Below are 18,194 nucleotides of genomic sequence, written 5' to 3'. Positions count from 1 at the left end.
GTTTTTAGGTGGATGGGTGTCCAAGAAGAGGACTGATTGGTGAAGTCTGTTAGCAGCTAGGAGGAAGGGTTTCCTAGGTGTTGGATGCCCTAACCAAGAGTAGATGCTACAACAAGCATTGGTCACTCATGGTCTGTTGGAGGGAAGCATGAGGGTGGACCAAGTGTGGATAGTGGATTGGGCATTTATGGTATGTTGGAGGACAACATGGTAGTGCCCAAGTTGGAGCTTGGTGTGTAGCACTTTGATGGACAAAAGTCGCTGCTAGAGTGGCAGTTGTTAAGCTCAAGGGTCTGATCAACTAGGACCAATGTGAGTAGCCCTACACTTGTGTGGAGAAGGACATCTACAATAGAAGATGGGCAGTCCTCATAGCCCATGTTCATTGTGGGATATGGACATCTTGTAGTGATAGATGGCAGCCCTCCGTACCTTATGTTAGTTTTCATTGGAGCAATGTAAGAAGACTATTGTGGGCTGAAGTCCTTGAGTAGTTGAGGAGCAGCAGTGGGCAGCTAAGAGTTGTTCACAATCGGAGTTGTGAACAACTCGACATGAGTCTCGATGTGTTGTGCCCTTGATGGGCTAAGGCACAACTATTGAATGAGAATTTGTGTAAGAAATATCTAATTTTCGATATATATATATTTTAAATATATATATATATATATATATATATATATATATATATATATATATAGTTTTTTTTTAAATAATATATAACATATCCGAACGTGTCCTGTTCTGGGGGGTCAATGTGTCCGTATCCGACACTTGAATCCCCGTATCCGTGGAATCTCGAATCCACGTGTCAGGTGACTTAGTTCATATGTGATGATGGACAAGAATATGTGAAGGCACATTATCATTCATGGCCCCGATGATTCATGTAGTTGCCAACACAACTACTAAGTTTACAGTTCAAACATACTAAGGATTTCAGCTTCCCTTGGAAAAGTACACGTGTCACAAAAACAAAGTCTTCTCTTCCCTCCCTGCTTCCCCCAAAGAAACCATGTGGTAAACATAAATCTTCGAGGTAGTTGGATCTTATTCTGGATAGAATTTTCTAAGGCTTTTTTTTAACACATTTGAGAATATTCTACTTTAAATGTTTATCATCCTTATTTTATATTGAATTTTACTTCAACAGCTTGAGAGTTGATTTTCATTAGATTCTTTTCACTATTTGTGACTTTAGTTGTGGATGTTGTCTTCTAGTTTTTTTACCAAGACATAGAATTCTTGTTGATTTGTGGTAGCATTGGATGTGCTCTAGCGATGAAAATTGGTGGAGAGGCTATGGCACATAAGATCTCCAAGACCCAGAAATAGTTTGGGGAAATTCCACCCGGATGGAGAGATATTAAAATAATTAATATTTTTAATGAAACCCTAAGTCTAAACTTAGGAAAATTAAATATTAATGTGTATTAATATAAGATAGGCGAGAAAGTTCTAAATGATGAGGATCAAGCCAAATCTAATCTTAGCCGTTGATTAGTGAATTAATCTCGGTCGTTGAATCGTCAACAGGAAAAGTATAAGAGGAGGCTTGAGGGTCAGTTGGAGACACACCAAGTTGATCAAAAATTCGATTTTCTGGGGTAGGGTTTGTTGAGAGAATCGAGTTAGTGATCTGTCGCAGCGAGGGGCAGTTCGACAGAAGGCCGAGAAAACATATCAAAGTGGCAAAGAAAGTGCCGCAGAGATAGCACAAAGCCCTGGAACGCTGACACAGAGGCAGCCAGGACTGATGCAGAGGCTGAGGAGGCCAACGCAGGGGACTTAAAGGGCCAAGAGGCTGACACAGAAGCAGTAGAGGCTAGTAGAGCTGACGCTAGGTTGAAGAGGCAGCGCTGAGGTACTTTCGTGGGGCAGACTGAGAGCTGAGAGGCAGATGCAGAGCTGAAGAGGGTGACGCAGTTCCAGAGAGAGGCTTGGAGCAGCTTTCAGTGTCCAGCTAAGGAGTTGTCGAAGTTGCTGTGGGATCAATCATCCGATTGCTGATTAGCCGGAATATCTATCTCTGAGGAGAGGTACTTCTGCCAAGGAAATTCTCTGAAGGGTGAGCCATTTCTGGAACCCTAGTTATATCAGAAAATTGCATAATAATAAATCCTCATATTTGTTGCACCGGTTTCTCGCATTGGGTTTTTCTGGGGACAATTGTCTAAAAATAACGATGTCCCTTGTGCGATTGTCTCAGTTATTTCAGTCGCTAATATGTATATGAGTTAAGGCTGCATTTGTGTTTATTCCAGTATTTATATTTATAAATAACTTGAGCATCACCGATGCAATGAGTGCTAAGTGAACTATTCAAAAATCATGAGAAATTAGTCAGTTACGACTACCTCTCATGGAAATGGTCATACGTGAATGACTTACTTAACGCAGTTGAATCCCAAAATGATATCTAATATAATGCACTGCGTAAACCCCCATACTTATATAAATAACTTGTTAATAGAAAGAACAAGTAGGAGATAATAAACCAGATAATGTAGTAGGGATTTCTAATGTATCAGACTTAGAAATTTCAACATGGTATCAGAGCATTGTAGATCATAGGAGGACTGAAGGCTCTAGCAGCTGTCCCGAGAGACAACGCTATTCCAAGTAGAAGCGGCAAGAGGAGAGGTGACGCAGTGCTTAAAGGGTGACGCAAAGGCTCACAAAGAGCCTGCGTCAGCATTTCGAGCTAGGAGGAGGGTCAACACAGAGGCAAAGGGGGGCAGATCAGACCTACGCAGTGCCCGGTCATCTTTCTCAGCCAGGAAGGATCAACGTTGTGGCCAGGAGGAGCAGATTCAACCTTTGTCGGGATTGCGCAGAGCCTGAAGGGCTCAGTTTCTTCAGTTGCCGGGGCTTGGGGAGCTGTGGGCAGATTGTGAGTTAAGGAGCTGGTGGGATGCTGTTTCTGTTGATACAAAACATTGTCCAAGGGGACAGAGCTAAGGTAGAGGGAATCACTACCTCAACGGATTTCTAGCCAAGGAATCCAGATCTGAGTTGCAGTTGTAAGGAAAATTGGAAAGGAGTGATTTGACAGCTGGCTAGAGGATTTCCAAGAGGGAAATCAGGACTTCGAGGGAGATTTCCAATAGGGGAATCGAGATTCAGAGGGAGTCCAGAAGAGGAGCTGAAATGGCAGTGAATGGATTGAGGGATCAGGGCAAGCTGGACGGGGCTTCCAAATTTGTCATTTGGAAGGCCAGGATCTTGGCAGTCCTGGATCATCGCATCAAGGACTATGCCTTGAAAACCGTGGCTATCCCAGTTGACCCATCTAAGAACAAGAAGTATGAGGATGCAATGGCGAGGGCGAAGTGCATGATCCTAGACGGGGTCAAAGGTCATGTCATACCACATATTGCTAAGAAGAACATAACAAAGGAGATGTGGGACACCCTGACCACCTTATACCAAGGCTCTTCTGTGCAGCGGAAGATGCTATTGGAGAATCAGTTGCGGTCATATCAGATGCAGAAGGGAGAGAAGATAGATCCATTCCTTCTTAGGTTGCAGGAGATTTGCGACCAACTTACTTCCGTGGGGTCTACACCGGATCCAGAATTTATGGTCAGGACTGCCCTGAATGCAGTCTCCGAGGAGTGGGAGACATTTGTCCAAAGTATTTTGGGCAGGGCTACTCTTCCTGGTTGGGAAGAAATGTGGGCAGCCATTTGCCAGGAAGAGATCAGGAGGATGACCAAGGCGAGGAGTAGTGGCAAGGGAGGTCGAATCAAGAAAGAGGAGGAGGAGGATGCGACTCTAGCATCTGCGGGACAACAAGGGAAGAGGAAGAAGAAGGACATCTCCAAGGTTAAGTGCTTCCATTGTGGGGAGCTAGGACATTATGCATCCCAGTGTCCCAGGAAGAAAAACAAGGGAGAGACTTCTGATTCAAAGGCAACTCCAGCTAAGGCGGAGAAAGAGGTCGAGACTGATGACAACTGTGCCATGAGTGCTCATGCACCTCTAGAGAAGAGGTGAGGAGACATCAAGTTGTAGTCAGGACGACTACATACTAGGGGCAGGATCCTTGAGGTGCCCAAACTCTTGGTTCACATCCGGCTACGAGAGCCCTTGACGACAATAGCATGATGACAGATGTCGGGTGGAGCAAAGTGTGAAGGAGTGCAACAAGGCAAAGCTAGAGTGCAGAAGTCTGTAGTAGCGCAGTAGAGGTTGTAGCAGTGCAAGAGGCACAGAGGTGTTTGCAGCAGCGCAGTGGCAGCAGAGGGAGCACGGGTTAGTAGCAGAGGTAGCTTCAGCATCACGAGGCTTCCAGACTGACTGGGATGTCAGTATTTGGGGGAAGTCAGTTACCTACTTCTCGGTAATTGAGTTGCAGTGCAGTAGTTAGCAGTGGCAGTGCTAGGGGCAGCATGGGCAACATGTTGAGAGGGAGCTACAGTATAGATGTAGCAGTGGTAGTGGCAGTGTCATGGGCAGCAGTATAGGGAGAAGCAATGCAGGGGATGTGAGGCAGCAGGCCAAGCATCAGCACAGGTACCGGTGCGAAGGATCAGTGTGATGTTTCAGTGATGGAGCATTACTAAAGCCTAAGTTGCACGATACGGGGAAACGAGTACGAGTTTCCGAAATGGGAACGGGTACGAAACGTGGCCCCCCCAAATTTTGGAAATGGGGAAACACAATATATATATATATATATATATATATATATATATATATATATATTAGGACATTTAAGAAATATGTGCAATAATAAAGCATACATGATACATTCTAATTTATTACATTATGATTAAATTGTCAATTGTCAATGCATAAACTATAAGTCTCTAAATTTACATCACATTTACTCATGAATGATCACATAATGAAAATAGCAATATCCAAAATCAACCACGAGAAATTTCTAATTTCTTGTCTCGTGCTTGATTGGGAGTCTCCTCCTACATAGTCGAACGACCTTAGTGCTCTTGATTAAATACAAGTTCCATACCCTAGTACCCTAGGTGCTCTTGATTATTGGGAGTCTCCCCTGCATAGAGGGTTTGGTTCTCTTGATTAAATACAAGTTCCATACCCTAGTACATGACAAAATCCAATGGAAACATTGCAATCCCCCCAATCCTGAAATCCTGAAAAACAGACAAGTTTGCTGGATTTTGAGTGAAATTTAAAATTCTACTTTCTCCATATGAAATCCAATGAGGGCGAAACCACTCTCAAACATCCTGAGTCATTTCATGGTAATGTTAAAAATTTAAGTAAAAGGATGAAAATGAAAGATAAAGGAGAATGTCACTTTTACTTTAAGAATTTAACATTACCATGAACTGCATATCAACACTAGGGCCATAGGCTTGAACATTAGGCTGCCCCACTTAAAAAAATCCTCTTTTTTTATAACTTGAGAGAGGCATCTAGAAGCATCCAGAAGATATTTTACTCACCCAATAAAAAATTAGAAGTGAAAAAATAAAAAATAAAAAATAAAATAAAAGAAAACGTCAAGTGTTAACTGGAAACTCTGTCGTACGGCTTGGAAACTCATTTCCAGCCGTAATGGCCACATTTCCCTGGCTTGAAATGGGCCAGTATGGCCGGAATTGAGTTTCTAGGCCATACGGTACGAGTTTCTTCGTTTCCGTTTCGTTTCCGGCCAGAAACAGACCCCTAAGCAACATTTCTTGCAACTTAGACTAAAGCACATTCCTCACTAAAAGGGAGTGTTGATTTGTGGTAGCATTAGATGTGCTCTAGCCATGGAAATTGGTGGAGAGGCTAAGGCACATAAGATCTCCAAGACCTAGAAATCGTTTGCGGAAATTCCACTCGGATGGAGAGATATTAAAATAATTAATGTTTTTAATGAGTCCCTAAGTCTAAACTTAGGAAAATTAAAATATTAATGTGTATTAATATAAGATGGGTGAGAAAGTTCTAAATGACGAGGATCAACCCAAATCTAATCTTAGCCGTTGATTATAGACTTAATCTTGGCTGTTGAATCGTCAACATGAAAAGTATAAGAGGAGGCTTGAGGGTCAGTGGGAGACATGCCAAGTTGATCAAGAATACGATTTTCTGGGTCAAGCCTTGCTGAGAGAATTGAGTTAGTGATTTGTTGTAGTGAGGGGCAGTTCGACAGAAGGCCGAGAATACATATCAGAGAGGCAGAGAAAGTGTCGGAGAGACAGCGCAAGGACTTGGAAGGCTGACGCAGAGGCTGAGGAGGCCAACGCAGGTGATGTAGAGGGCCAAGAGGATGACGCAGAAGCAACGAAGGCTAGTAGAGCTGACGCTGGGCTGAAGAGGCAGCGCTGAGGTACTTTTGTGGGGCAGATTGAGAGCTAAGAGGCAGATGCAGAGCAAAAGAGGGTGATGCAGTCCTTCAAGCGTGACAGAGTTCCAGAGAGAAGCTTGGAGCAGCTTTCGTTGTCCAGCTAAAGAACTGTTGAAGTTGCTATGGGATCAATCATCTGGTTGCTGATCAGCCGGAATATCTGTCTCCGAGGAGAGGTACTTCTACCAAGGAAATTCTTTGAAGGGTGAGCCATTTTTGGCACCCTAGTTGTATTCAGAAAACTGCATAATAATAAAACCCTCATATCTGTTGCACCGGTTTTCCCGCATTGGGTTTTTCCGGGGACGATTGTCCAAAAATAACGGTGTCCCTTGTGTGATTGTCTCAGTTATTTCAGTTGCTGATCTGTATATGAGTTAAGGCTGCATTTGTGTTTATTTCGGTATTTATATTTATAAATAACTTGTTAATAGAAAGAACAAGTAGGAGATAATAAACCAGATAACGCAGTAGGGATTTCTAATGTGTCAGACTTACAAATTTCAACAATTCTCTGTAGTAATTCTGTTTTCATTTCTTTCATTTGCTATATGCTGCCAATTTTGAAAATTAATTCTGGTCGTTTGAATAGTTAACATTTTTGCATTTTCCGTTCTTATTTTTGTATGGTCTTCACTTTCAATGCAATTAGTTAGATTTTTATTGTCATGGAATATCTTGTAGCTTTTTAATAATTTAAAATGTAAAGTGAGAAGGGTATCTTTTTAGGGCATGATTTCATGCTAAGCATGAAGACTTTTACAAGAGCTTTAGATGTCTTACTGTTTTTTTTGTATTGCAGATGCATTGTCTGGAATAAAAGATTTGTTTATACGGCATCCGAAAGAAATAAAGTTGCATAAACTTGCAATAATTGAGAAACTGAGCCCTCGTATTAGTGATGCTGACAAGGGTGTAAGGGAGACTTTGTTTCTACTGTTTAAATCATCAATATTTCCATGTCTCGAAGAGGTACAGATATGATGTTTGCTGGTTTTGCACCTTTAGGTATGGATTATGTTGCTAGTTAGTATCATCATATACAAGGGTTATTAAAGTTGCAGTTTTGGGTTAATGCTGCGTATTTGATAAGAAGAAAATGGATGTGAAGTTCCTTAGCATTTAGAGGAGGACAACGAATAATTTTTACAGCTGAAGTTTTGTTCTTTTGCCCCTTTTCTTTCCAAGTGAAGTCGCAATTTCTGGATGCATAGAAAACAAAAATGATTACAGGATCTTTGAAAACAAACATGATTGTATTGCACACATTCCTAAGAGTTTAACATTCAATAAAGAGGGTACTTTAGAATCTAGATTAAACTGCAAAATTAAGATACATAATTTTTTTTGATACAAGTTCAATTCTTTACTTTTTTGGTCATAATGAGTGTAAAATTTGCTACCACTGCATGTTGATTCCGTTGAGCAAAGAGATTAAAATAAGAGAGAAAATTGTGCACAATGCAAGTTAATAATTTCATCATAGAAGATGACTTTATGTATGTTGCTTTTGAGATAATGACATAACTCCGAAAAGTACATTAGCATGCCTTAATATCTATTCAACTCATTTAACTGACATATGCTTTATTTACTAGTCTAAAGACACATTAACTTTATAACTATCCTGCTGCATAACACTAAATTTAGTTGCAAAAGTACGTTAACATTTGTCATTATTCTATCATTTCCCCTTTATAACCAATTCAGTAACTTTTTACATCAAGCTTTTCATGGAATTTTACAAATTTGTTTCTTGACAGATGATTGATAAATATGTCAACTAACTGGTCCAATGAAGAACAATACAATAATAAAATTTCGCTGTTCTGAACATTCTTTCTCCCAAATGAAGTGATGGTGAACTTATATATGTTTTGTCCTTGATTGGAAAGCCGATTTTTTCATCATCTGCAAAGAGAGAAAACCCTTGATGCTGAGAAGAGACAGATCCACAGTCCAACACAGAGTGCAGTAGCAGACAAAGATGCAATTCAATTTCTCTGCTTTAAACAAATGTGGAAAAAGTTGAAGTCGGGATTAATTCGGCAAGGGTCAAAAAGTTGAAAAACTCGTCAAAGTCGGGAGTTTTTTGAAAAAGTCGGCAAAAAGTCGGCAAAATTAAAAAAACACAAAATTATTCATTTTTATTTTTTTATTTTTTTTAACATCTAGAGTATCCACAACATCAAATAAATGCATTTCCACATAAACATGTAAAGAAAGCTAATATATAATATGTATATGAAATCTAATGCTACATCACATATCAAAATAGTGAATCAACACCTGAATTTTGAGTCCTGTCCGAGTCTCAACTCTCAAGAGTCAAAATATCAACAAAAAATATAATAACTGTATATCATGAATCATCTAAAAGTCATCAAGTAATTAGTCACTGAGATCCTCTTCCCCTTTTAATTTTTGTTTCCGCTAATTGTATTAAGAAATAAGTCATGCATTTATTCAGTAGATTGTAATCTGCTTGGGTAATAAGGTGTTAGGTGGTAGGTCCAATGAAAATTGACAGTGAGTATCACAGTAGATGTGAAAATTAACGCTTTGTGAATCCAAGCTACTTATTTTCTGAGAAAACAGTGGATGTCAAATTATTAACCTAGCCTTGGCATCTATTATTCAAAAACTCTTGGAGGTAAAATCCACTTCTGATACATAACCTTTCCCCACATTTACAGGGAATTCACCACTAAAGAAGATTCCCTTTCAAAACCTGCTCTCATTGCAGGAAGGATCTTTGCTGTCACAAGATTTCACAGGTACTTTGTTCCTGTCTGAAAAATGGGTTCTTTTTTGAGGCATTGGTTTTGTTTTTTTTGGACAGGTTGTTGCTATTTGATCTTCATTACCTCCTCTTTGTTGTTTCGTCTGGAAACATTCAAGAACTGTAACAATGTTTTTGATGGTGTGGGGTTCTTTCTATGGAAGACTGTTGTATGCTTGTCCTTTTGGTACTTTTGTAATCTTTTGAAGGGGCAGTGGCTGTTAGAGTCTGGATCACTGAAAGCCTGGAGGCTTATCCAATGTATACTTTGCTTTCTAACTAGAAATATGAAGTATAAAGATTTGTTTTTCCTTGGAAAACAAAAACATATCTTAACCTCAAAACTAACAGATTACAAATGAGACTGCTATGTTCGCAAGAACTATGACAAACAATACAATGCAATAACTTGAAAATGCATGGATGAAAGCTTCAATTTACAGTTTTTTCACCTTTGTGGCCTCTTTATCCGCGGCCTGGGAAGGGAGGAAGACTTTTTGGGTCGACTCCCGATTAAATCGGTAGTATAAGGAAAAAATCGCGATTTTTTCGTTTGTGAAAAAGTCGCCAAAAAGTCGGGGGATTAAATTGTTTAGTTCAAAAAATCGCGTTTTTAGGATTAAATCGGGATTTTTTGCAGACTTTTTCCACACTGCTTTAAACATTCTCTCTCCCGAATGAAGTGGTGGTGAGCTTCTGTATGCTTGGTCTTTGATTGGAAAGAAGAGTTTTCCGTCATCTGCAATGAGAGAAATGTTGAGAAATCAATGCATGTAGTTATTAGGGTTTGATTCCTCTTTTCTTGATAATTACTTGTGATATGTGTTGGCTTCTTACTTCTTTATTATGTTGTCTTTCATCAAGCAATTACCAAATAAAAAATGTATGAAGATCACAAGAATAAGAGACACAAGATGTAGGCACTCAGCGAGGGAAAAACTCCTCTCTAGGGGAAAACCCAGTCAAATTCTTTTTCAATAATCAAATCAAGACGAAGTAAGACAATACAAGACCTTTAGATGTAGACAAAAACCTCCTCCAATCACCGAGTCAGCCCTCCTTTCAAGTAGATAGATTCTGTCAAAGTCAACGAGGGTAACTTCCTTCAAAACTGCATCTGGAATTTCACCCCCCTGGAACTCAGAATTTCGGACTTGCAGTTACTACAGAAATTTCAGCCCCTACAACTTGCCCAGAAACCCTAGAAACCTCACACGTGTGAGAGAGAGAGGCCCCAAAAACTTCAATTTATTCTTCGTTTCCTTGACTTTGCTCTCCTTTTTCTTGCTCTTGTATTGCAAATCGAACTTGTGGATGATGGATGCCAAATAGGTCGAGCTCTTCTTCTATTTATACTGCTTCCACAAGGTCGAATAGCCCCAATCTGGGCCGACTTCTTCAAGGCAGGGCCGACTTGGTGAGGAGGTGACAAATGACTATTTTGACTCAAAAATAATTTTCTTTACATGATACAAAAGCCCAAGAAGGGTCTAATAAATATGACAATGACTCTTATGACTCAAGAGAAACCCTATAAGCCTACAATGGAGGCTTTGACCTAATAAATAAATAAAATGAGCATGAAACCCATGCTTGAAAATAATTTTCTTTTTCTTCTTTTTCAATTTTACAATAAATACATGATAAAATACAATAGCAATTATGAAGACCGACCATAGTTACATTTTCAACACTCCTTAACTAGGGAGGTGTTCATAATTATTCTAATAGGTACAAGGATATACTTAAAATGACATTGTTCACTGAAGAGTTACAACATACACAATCCTAGGGATACTCTAACTGCGAAATTATCCACACAACAGGAATGAAGGTGTCATCTAGGCATTTTCCACTATAGGTTCCATTAGGCTAAAACCCTAGTATCCATCCAACAGGATGCCATCTAGGCCTCCATGCCCTAGCACCAACCCTCACAAGGATCCAGGTATCAACGCTAAACCGGAGCTCCAACTGATACCCTCCCTTTGGGATCTAGACATCAACCGAGATCTCAATACTAAGCAGGCCATAATGTCCTCCCAAGTACCATCATACAAACAATTTTATGGTACTTCATCTCTCCCTCTCACCCAAATCAAAAATATCCACCAATCTGAGCATGCTCCTAAAATAAACTAACTTCTTTTTGGGAAGAGATTTCGTCAATGTTGGAATTTCTAAGTTTAACCCGTTAGAAACCCTTCATGTACTTTTTTGATTTATTTTTGCCTACTTGTTCTGATTAATTAACAAGTTATTTACCATGTAAATACTGAAAATAAATACAAGTACATGCTCAATGAATTATAGATCATCAACTGAATGAAACAAAATAAGCACACAAGTGAAACTGTTGCTTTTGGACCAATGTCCCCGAAAAAACCCAATGCGGGAAAACCGGTGCAGCTATCTGAGGGTTTTAATTATTAAACTGTTTCAGAATACAATCTGGGTGCCAAAACCGGCTCACCCAACAAAGAATAATCTCGGCAGTAGTACCTCTCAGTCGGAGATAGATGTTCCGGCTGAAACCCCGGATAAACACTCTGACAGTTCCCATCTCCAATCTGCCCCACGAAAGCCCCAGCGTCAGCCTCTAGGGATTGCGTCAGCCCTTTTTGGCCTAGCGTCCGCCCAGCGTCACCCTAGCTCGCCCTGCGTCAACCTCTGGAGGCATTGCGTCACCCACACTGGCTCTCTAAGGCACTGCGTAGCTCCTGGCTGCCTCTGCATGAGCCCTGGCTGGCTTTACATGAACCTATGGTTGGCTCTGCGTCCCTCTCTCTCGGCTTCTGCGCTGATCCTCCTGGTACTATCTCTGCCTCTCTGCTTCTGTATTCACTACCCCTCAGCTGCAACTCTGATCACTCTTTTGACTTCCTCAGCAAACCCTACCCCAGAAAATCGAAATCTTGATCAACTCGGTGTGTTCTCCAAGTGACCCTCAAGCCTCCTCTTATACTTTTCTTGTTGACAATTCAACGGTCGAGATTAAGTCCCTAATCAACGGCTAAGATTAACTCTGGCTTGATCCATGACTTTTGGACCCTTCTAACACAGTTTTATATTAATTCACATTAATATTTTATTTTCCTTAATTTTAGACTTAGGGACTCCATTAAAAATATTAATTATTTTAATATCTCCCAAACTGTTTAGAATCTGCCCAAACCATTTCTGGGTATTGGAGATCTCATGTGCTTTAGCCTCTCCACCAATTTTCGTGGCTAGAGCACATCCGATGCTACCCCAAATCAATACTCCCTCTTAGCGAGGACTGTGCTCTAGTAATACTCCTCACTGAGTATCACCCTGATCATTCGGCATCGGTCCCTGTGCTGATGCTAGGCCTGCTGCCCAACATCCTCTGCACTGCTGCTAGGCCTGCTGCCCAACATCCTCTGCACTACTGCATCATGTACTACTACCCATGGCCCTACCACTACCACTGTCCATCTGTACGACAACCCCTCTCATCATGCTGCATCGTGCTGCCCATAACACTGCTATTGCTAACTGCTGCACTGCAACTCAGTTACTGAGAAGTAATTGATCTCCCAACTCTTACATCTCTGTCAGGCTAGAGACACCCTTGATGCTGAAACTCCCTTTGTCGTTGACAAGTGCCCCTTCTCTGACCTCTGCGCTATTACAACAACTCCATGCATCTCGCACTGTTGCCTCACGTTGTCCTGGGAATCCTGCACTGTAGCTCCCTTTGTCGCTCCATCCGCATCCGTCTCTACTGACATCTGCCAATACTGCTACTCCTCTTCGGGGTTTTCGTAGCAAGGTATAATCCAAGAGGCTGGGTACCTCGAGGATCCTGCCCCTCATCCCCTGTAGTCCGTCTGACTACAACTCGATGTCTCCCCACTTCCGCTCAAGTGGCGTGTGAGCACTCATGGCACAATCATCATCTGTCTCCACTTCCTTCTCCGCCCTTGCTGGCGCAACCCTGGTCTCGAAAGCCTCTCCCTTGCTCTTCTTCCTTGGACACTAGGTCGCATAATGACCCAGTTCCCCACAGTGGAAGCATTTGACCTTGGAGAGGTCCTTCTTCTTCCGTTTCTCCTGCTTTCCCTCAGATGCTAGGGCAACATCCACCTCCTCCTCCTTCTTGATTCTGACCCCCTTGCCGCTGCTTCCTGCCTTGGTCAGCCTTCTGATCTCTTCTTGGTGAAGAGCCGCCCACATTTCCTTGCAATTTGGAAGGGCCGCCCTGCTTAGTATGCTCTGGACAAACACCTCCCAGTCTTCAGAGACTGCGTTCAGGGCTGTTCTCACCATCAATTCTTGATTTGGTGTGGCCCTTATGGAAGTCAGCTGATCCCAGATCTCCTTCAATTGATCGAGGAAGGTGTTGATCTGTTCCCCCTTCTGCATCTAGTATGACCGCAGCTGATTTTCTAGTAGCATCTTCCTCTGCACGGAAGTATTTGATACAACTTTGTTAGGGCCTCCCACATCTCATTTGTCGTATTCTTCTCGGTAATATGTGGTACTACATGGTCCTTGACCTCGTCAAGGATGATGCTCTTGGCCCTCGCCATTGCATCCTCGTACCTATCGTTATTAGCTGGGTCAACTGGGACTACTATTGTCCTCAAGGCGAATTGCTTGAGACGGTTCCTGTCTAGAACGGATAAGATTCTGGCCTTCTAGACTACTAAGTTTGAGGTTCCGTCCAGTCTGTCTTGGTCTCTTACCCCGTTCACTGCCATCTCGCTGCTCCTCTACTTCCCTCCTAGAAGTTCTTGGCGTGACTCCCTCTGAGCCTCGATTTCCCTCCTGGAAACCCTTCTGCATATGTCGAGATGCCCCCACTCCGATTGTTAGTGCAACTGCACCATTGATCCAGATTTCTTGGCTAGAAATCCTCGGTAGCAACTCCCTCCTCCTTGGTCTTGCCCTGTTAAGTACTGTTCTGACTACAGTACCCAACCAGCTTCACTCTGCAACCTACCCACAGCCTCCTAAGCTCTTGCAAACTAAAGGTTAGAGCTTCTAGGCTCTGCGCAATCCTGACACTAGCAAAATCCGCACCTCCTAGCAACGGGCGTCAATCCTTCATGACTGAGGAAGATGACCGGGCACTGCGTAGGTCGAGTCTGCTTCCCTCTGCCATTGCGCTGATCCTCTTCCTGGCTCAAACTTGATGATGCAGGCACTGCGTCACCCCTTTCTTGCTGCTTCTCTGCTAGGAACAACTTCTGTTACTCGGGACAACTGTTTTCTGCTGCTGCTGCTTTACTCGGCTGATGTCCTCAGTTCTCCTGTGATCTGCAACCACGCTTTGATACCATGTTGGAATTTCTAAGTTTAACCCGTTAGAAACCCTTCATGTACTTTTCTGATTTATTTCTGCCTACTTGTTCTGATTAATTAACAAGTTATTTACCGTGTAAATACTGAAAATAAATACAAGTACATGCTCAACACATTACAGATCATCAACTGAAGGAAACAAAATAAGCACACAAGTGACACCATTGTTTTTGGACCAATGTCCCCGGAAAAACCCAATGCGGGAAAACCGGTGCAACTATTTGAGGGTTTAAATTATTAAGTAGTTTCAGAATACAATTTGGGTGCCAAAACCGGCTCACCCAACAGAGAATAATCTCGGCAGTAGCACCTCTTAGTCAGAGAAAGATGGTCCGGCTGAAACCCTGAATAAACACTCCGACAGCTCCCAACTCCAATCTGCCCCACGAAAACCCTAACGTCAGCCTCTAGGGACTGCGTCAGCCCTTTCTGGCCCAGCGTCTGCCCAGCGTCACCCTAGCTCGCCCTGCGTCAGCCTCTGGAGGCACTGTGTCAGCCCTTAGAGCCTCTACGTCACCCATGCTGGCTCTCTAAGGCACTGCGCAGCTCCTGGCTACCTCTGCGTGAGCCCTGGCTGGCTCTGCATGAACCTCTGGCTGGCTCTGCATCCCTCTCTCCCAGCTTTTGCGCTGATCCTCTTGGTACTATCTCTGCCTCTCTGCTTCTATATTCACTGCCCCTTAGCTGCAACTCTGATCACTCTTTCGACTTCTTCAGCAAACCCTGCGCCAGAAAATCGAAATCTTGATCAACTCGGTATGTTCTTCAAGTGGCCCTCAGGCCTTCTCTTATACTTTTCTCGTTGACAATTCAACGACTGAGATTAAGTCCCTAATCAATGGCTAAGATTAACTCTGGCTTGAGTCATGACTTTTGGACCCTTCTAACACAATTTTATATTAATTCACATTAATATTTTATTTTCCCTAAGTTTAGACTTAGGGACTCCATTAAAAATATTAATTATTTTAATATCTCGCAAACTGTTTAGAATCTGCACAAACCATTTCTGGGTATTGGAGATCTCATGTGCTTTAGCCTCTCCACCAATTTTCGTGGCTGGAGCACATCCGATGCTACCCCAAATCAACAGTCAACACATTAGCGACTTGTTCATCTGTTGGCATGTATTGTAGCTTCACGACCCCATCTTGAACCAAACTTCTAATGTAGTGATACTTATTGTTAATATGCTTAGTCCTGGCATGGAACACGGGGTCCTCAAACATCTTGATGCTGCTTTGATTATCACAATTTATAATTGTGGGATCCAAGGGCCCTCCAAACAAATCTGATAGAAGTTTCCTTAACCAAACTGCTTCTTTTCCAACTTCACAAACAACAATGTATTCAGCCTCAGCAGGACTCATCCAAGAAATCATAGCGGATCCCAGACTAAAACAACCACTAGTAGTGCTTCTTCCATCCTTCTCACTGCCACCCCAATCTGAATCTATGAAACCTGTTAATTTGATCTCCTTTCCATCATACTTTAGACAGTGATGAATAGCCCCACACAAATACTTCAAAATATGTTGATTTTTGGTGCATCAGATGTGCTCTAGCTATGAAAATTGGTGGAAAGGCTAAGGCACATGAGATCTCTAAGACCCATAAATCGTTTGGAGAAATTCCACCCAAATGAAGAGATATTAAAATAATTAATATTTTTAATGAGACCTTAAGTTTAAACTTAGGAAAATTAAAATATTAATGTGTATTAATATAATATGGGTGAGAAAGTTCTAAATAATGAGGATCAACCTAGATCTAATCATAGCCGTTGATTAGGGACTTAATCTCGGCCGTTGAATCGTTAACAGTAAAAGTATAAGAGGAGGCTTGAGGGCCAGTTGGAGACACACCAAGAGTGATCAAGAATTTGATTTTCTGGGGCTGGGTTTGCTGAGGAAATCGAGTGTGTGATCTGTTGCAGCGAGGGGAAATTCAGAAGGAGGCTGATAATACATATTAGAGAGGCAGAGAAAGTGCCGGAGAGACAACGTAGAGCCAAGGAGGGCTGACGCAGAAGCAGCCAGGACTGACACAGAGGCTAAGGAGGCCGCCGCAGAGGACGTAGAGGCTAAGGAGGTCAACGTAGAGGACGCAAAAGGCCGTAAAGCTGATGTAGAGGCTGACGTAGATAGCGCAGAGGGCTGTAGGGTTGACGCTGAGTTGAAGAGGCTGCGTTGAGGTGTTTCTGTGGGGCAGACTGAGAGCTGATCAGCTAACGCAGAGCCATAGGAGGGTGACATAGTCCCTGAAGAGTGACACAGTTCCAAAAGATAGCTTGGAGCAGCTTTCGCTGTCCAGCTGAGGAACAATTGAAGTTACTGTGGGGCTAATCATTCGGTTGCTGATTAGCCAGAATATCTCGCCGGAAAGAGGTATTGCTGCTAAGGAAATTCTTTGAAGGGTGAGCCATTTCTCGCACCCTAGTTGTATTCAGAAATCTGCATAATAATAAAACCCTCATATCTGTTGCACCAGTTTTCCCGCATTGGGTTTTTCTGGGGATAATTGTCCAAAAATAACGGTGTCCCTTGTGTTGTCTCGGTTTATTTCAGTCGTTGATCTGTATGATTGTGAAGGCTGCAATTGTGTTTATTTCGATATTTATGCATATAAATAACTTGTTAATGTAAAGAACAAGTAGGAGATAATAAACCAGATATTGCAGTAGGGGTTTCTGATGTGTTAGATTTAGAAATTTTCACATGATATCACAGGGATTGCAGATCATAGGACACCAACAGAAGAAATCTGAAAAATTTACAGCAGAAGCAGTTGTCCCGAGAGACAACGTTGTTCTAGAGCTGAAGCGGTAAGAGAAGAGGTGATGCAGTGCTTAGAGGGTGATGCAGAGGCTCACATAGAGCCTGCGTCAGCATTTCGAGCCAAGGGAAGGGCCAACGCAGAGGCAGAAGAGGCTCACGCAGAGCCACGTCATCCTTCTCAGCCAGGTAGGATTGACGCAGTTGGCTAGAGGAGTAGATTTAGCCTTCGCCGTGATTGCGCAGAGCCTGAAGGGCTCAGATTCTTCAGTTGCCGAGGCTAAGGGAGCTGTGCAAATTGTGATTTGAGGAGCTGGTGGGATGCTAATTTTGTCTGTGCAGAACAATGTCTAAGGAGACGGAACCAAGGTAGAGTGAATCACTACCTCGACGGATTTCTAGCCAAGGAATCCAGATCCGAGTTGCAATCGCAAAGGAGGATTGGAGAGGAGTGGTTCGATAGTTGGCCAGAGGATTTCCAGGAGGGAAATTAGGACTCAGAGGGAGTCCCGAAGAGGAGTAGAGATGGCAGTGAATGGACTAAGGGATCAGGACAGATTGGACGAAGCTTCCAATTTTGTCATCTGGAAGGCCAGGATCCTGGTAGTCCTGGATAGACATTGCATCAAGGACTATGCCTTGAAAGTAGTAGCTATCCCAGTTGACCCAGCTGAGAATGAGAAGTATGAGGAGGCTCAAGCGAGGGCGAAGTGCATGATCCTAGACGGGGTCAAAGATCATGTCATAACACATATTGCTGAGAAGAACACAACAAAGGAGATGTGGGACACCTTGACCACCTTATACTAGGGCTCTTCCATGCAGCGGAAGATGTTATTGGAGAATCAACTGAGGTCATATCAAATGCAGAAGGGAGAGGAGATAGATCCCTTCCTCCTCAGGTTGCAAGAAATTCGGGACCAGCTTACTTCCGTGGGGTCTACACCGGATCCAGAGTTTATGGTCAAGACTGCTCTGAATG

At 42.4% G+C, this 18,194-nt stretch overlaps 1 protein-coding gene across 8 annotated transcripts in view; it reads left to right on the top strand.

Annotated features, from left to right (window-relative positions):
* Positions 1–18,194, top strand: part of LOC149198157 (uncharacterized) — a 488,351-nt gene that overhangs the window by 32,179 nt on the left and 437,978 nt on the right. For all 8 annotated transcript variants that reach the window (XM_089406139.1, XM_089406136.1, XM_089406138.1 and 5 more), the window contains exon 5: positions 7,128–7,297. In XM_089406139.1, the coding sequence (XP_089262265.1) occupies positions 7,128–7,297 (170 nt within the window). The remainder of the gene's footprint in view (positions 1–7,127; positions 7,298–18,194) is intronic.

This window comes from Pinus tabuliformis, chromosome 2_2 (assembly GCF_031772625.1).
Source record: "Pinus tabuliformis cultivar Carrire ecotype Pingquan chromosome 2_2, CPIR1, whole genome shotgun sequence".
Taxonomy (NCBI): domain Eukaryota; kingdom Viridiplantae; phylum Streptophyta; class Pinopsida; order Pinales; family Pinaceae; genus Pinus; species Pinus tabuliformis.
Note: the sequence above shows the minus strand (reverse complement) of the source record. Positions and strands in the feature narration are given on the sequence as shown.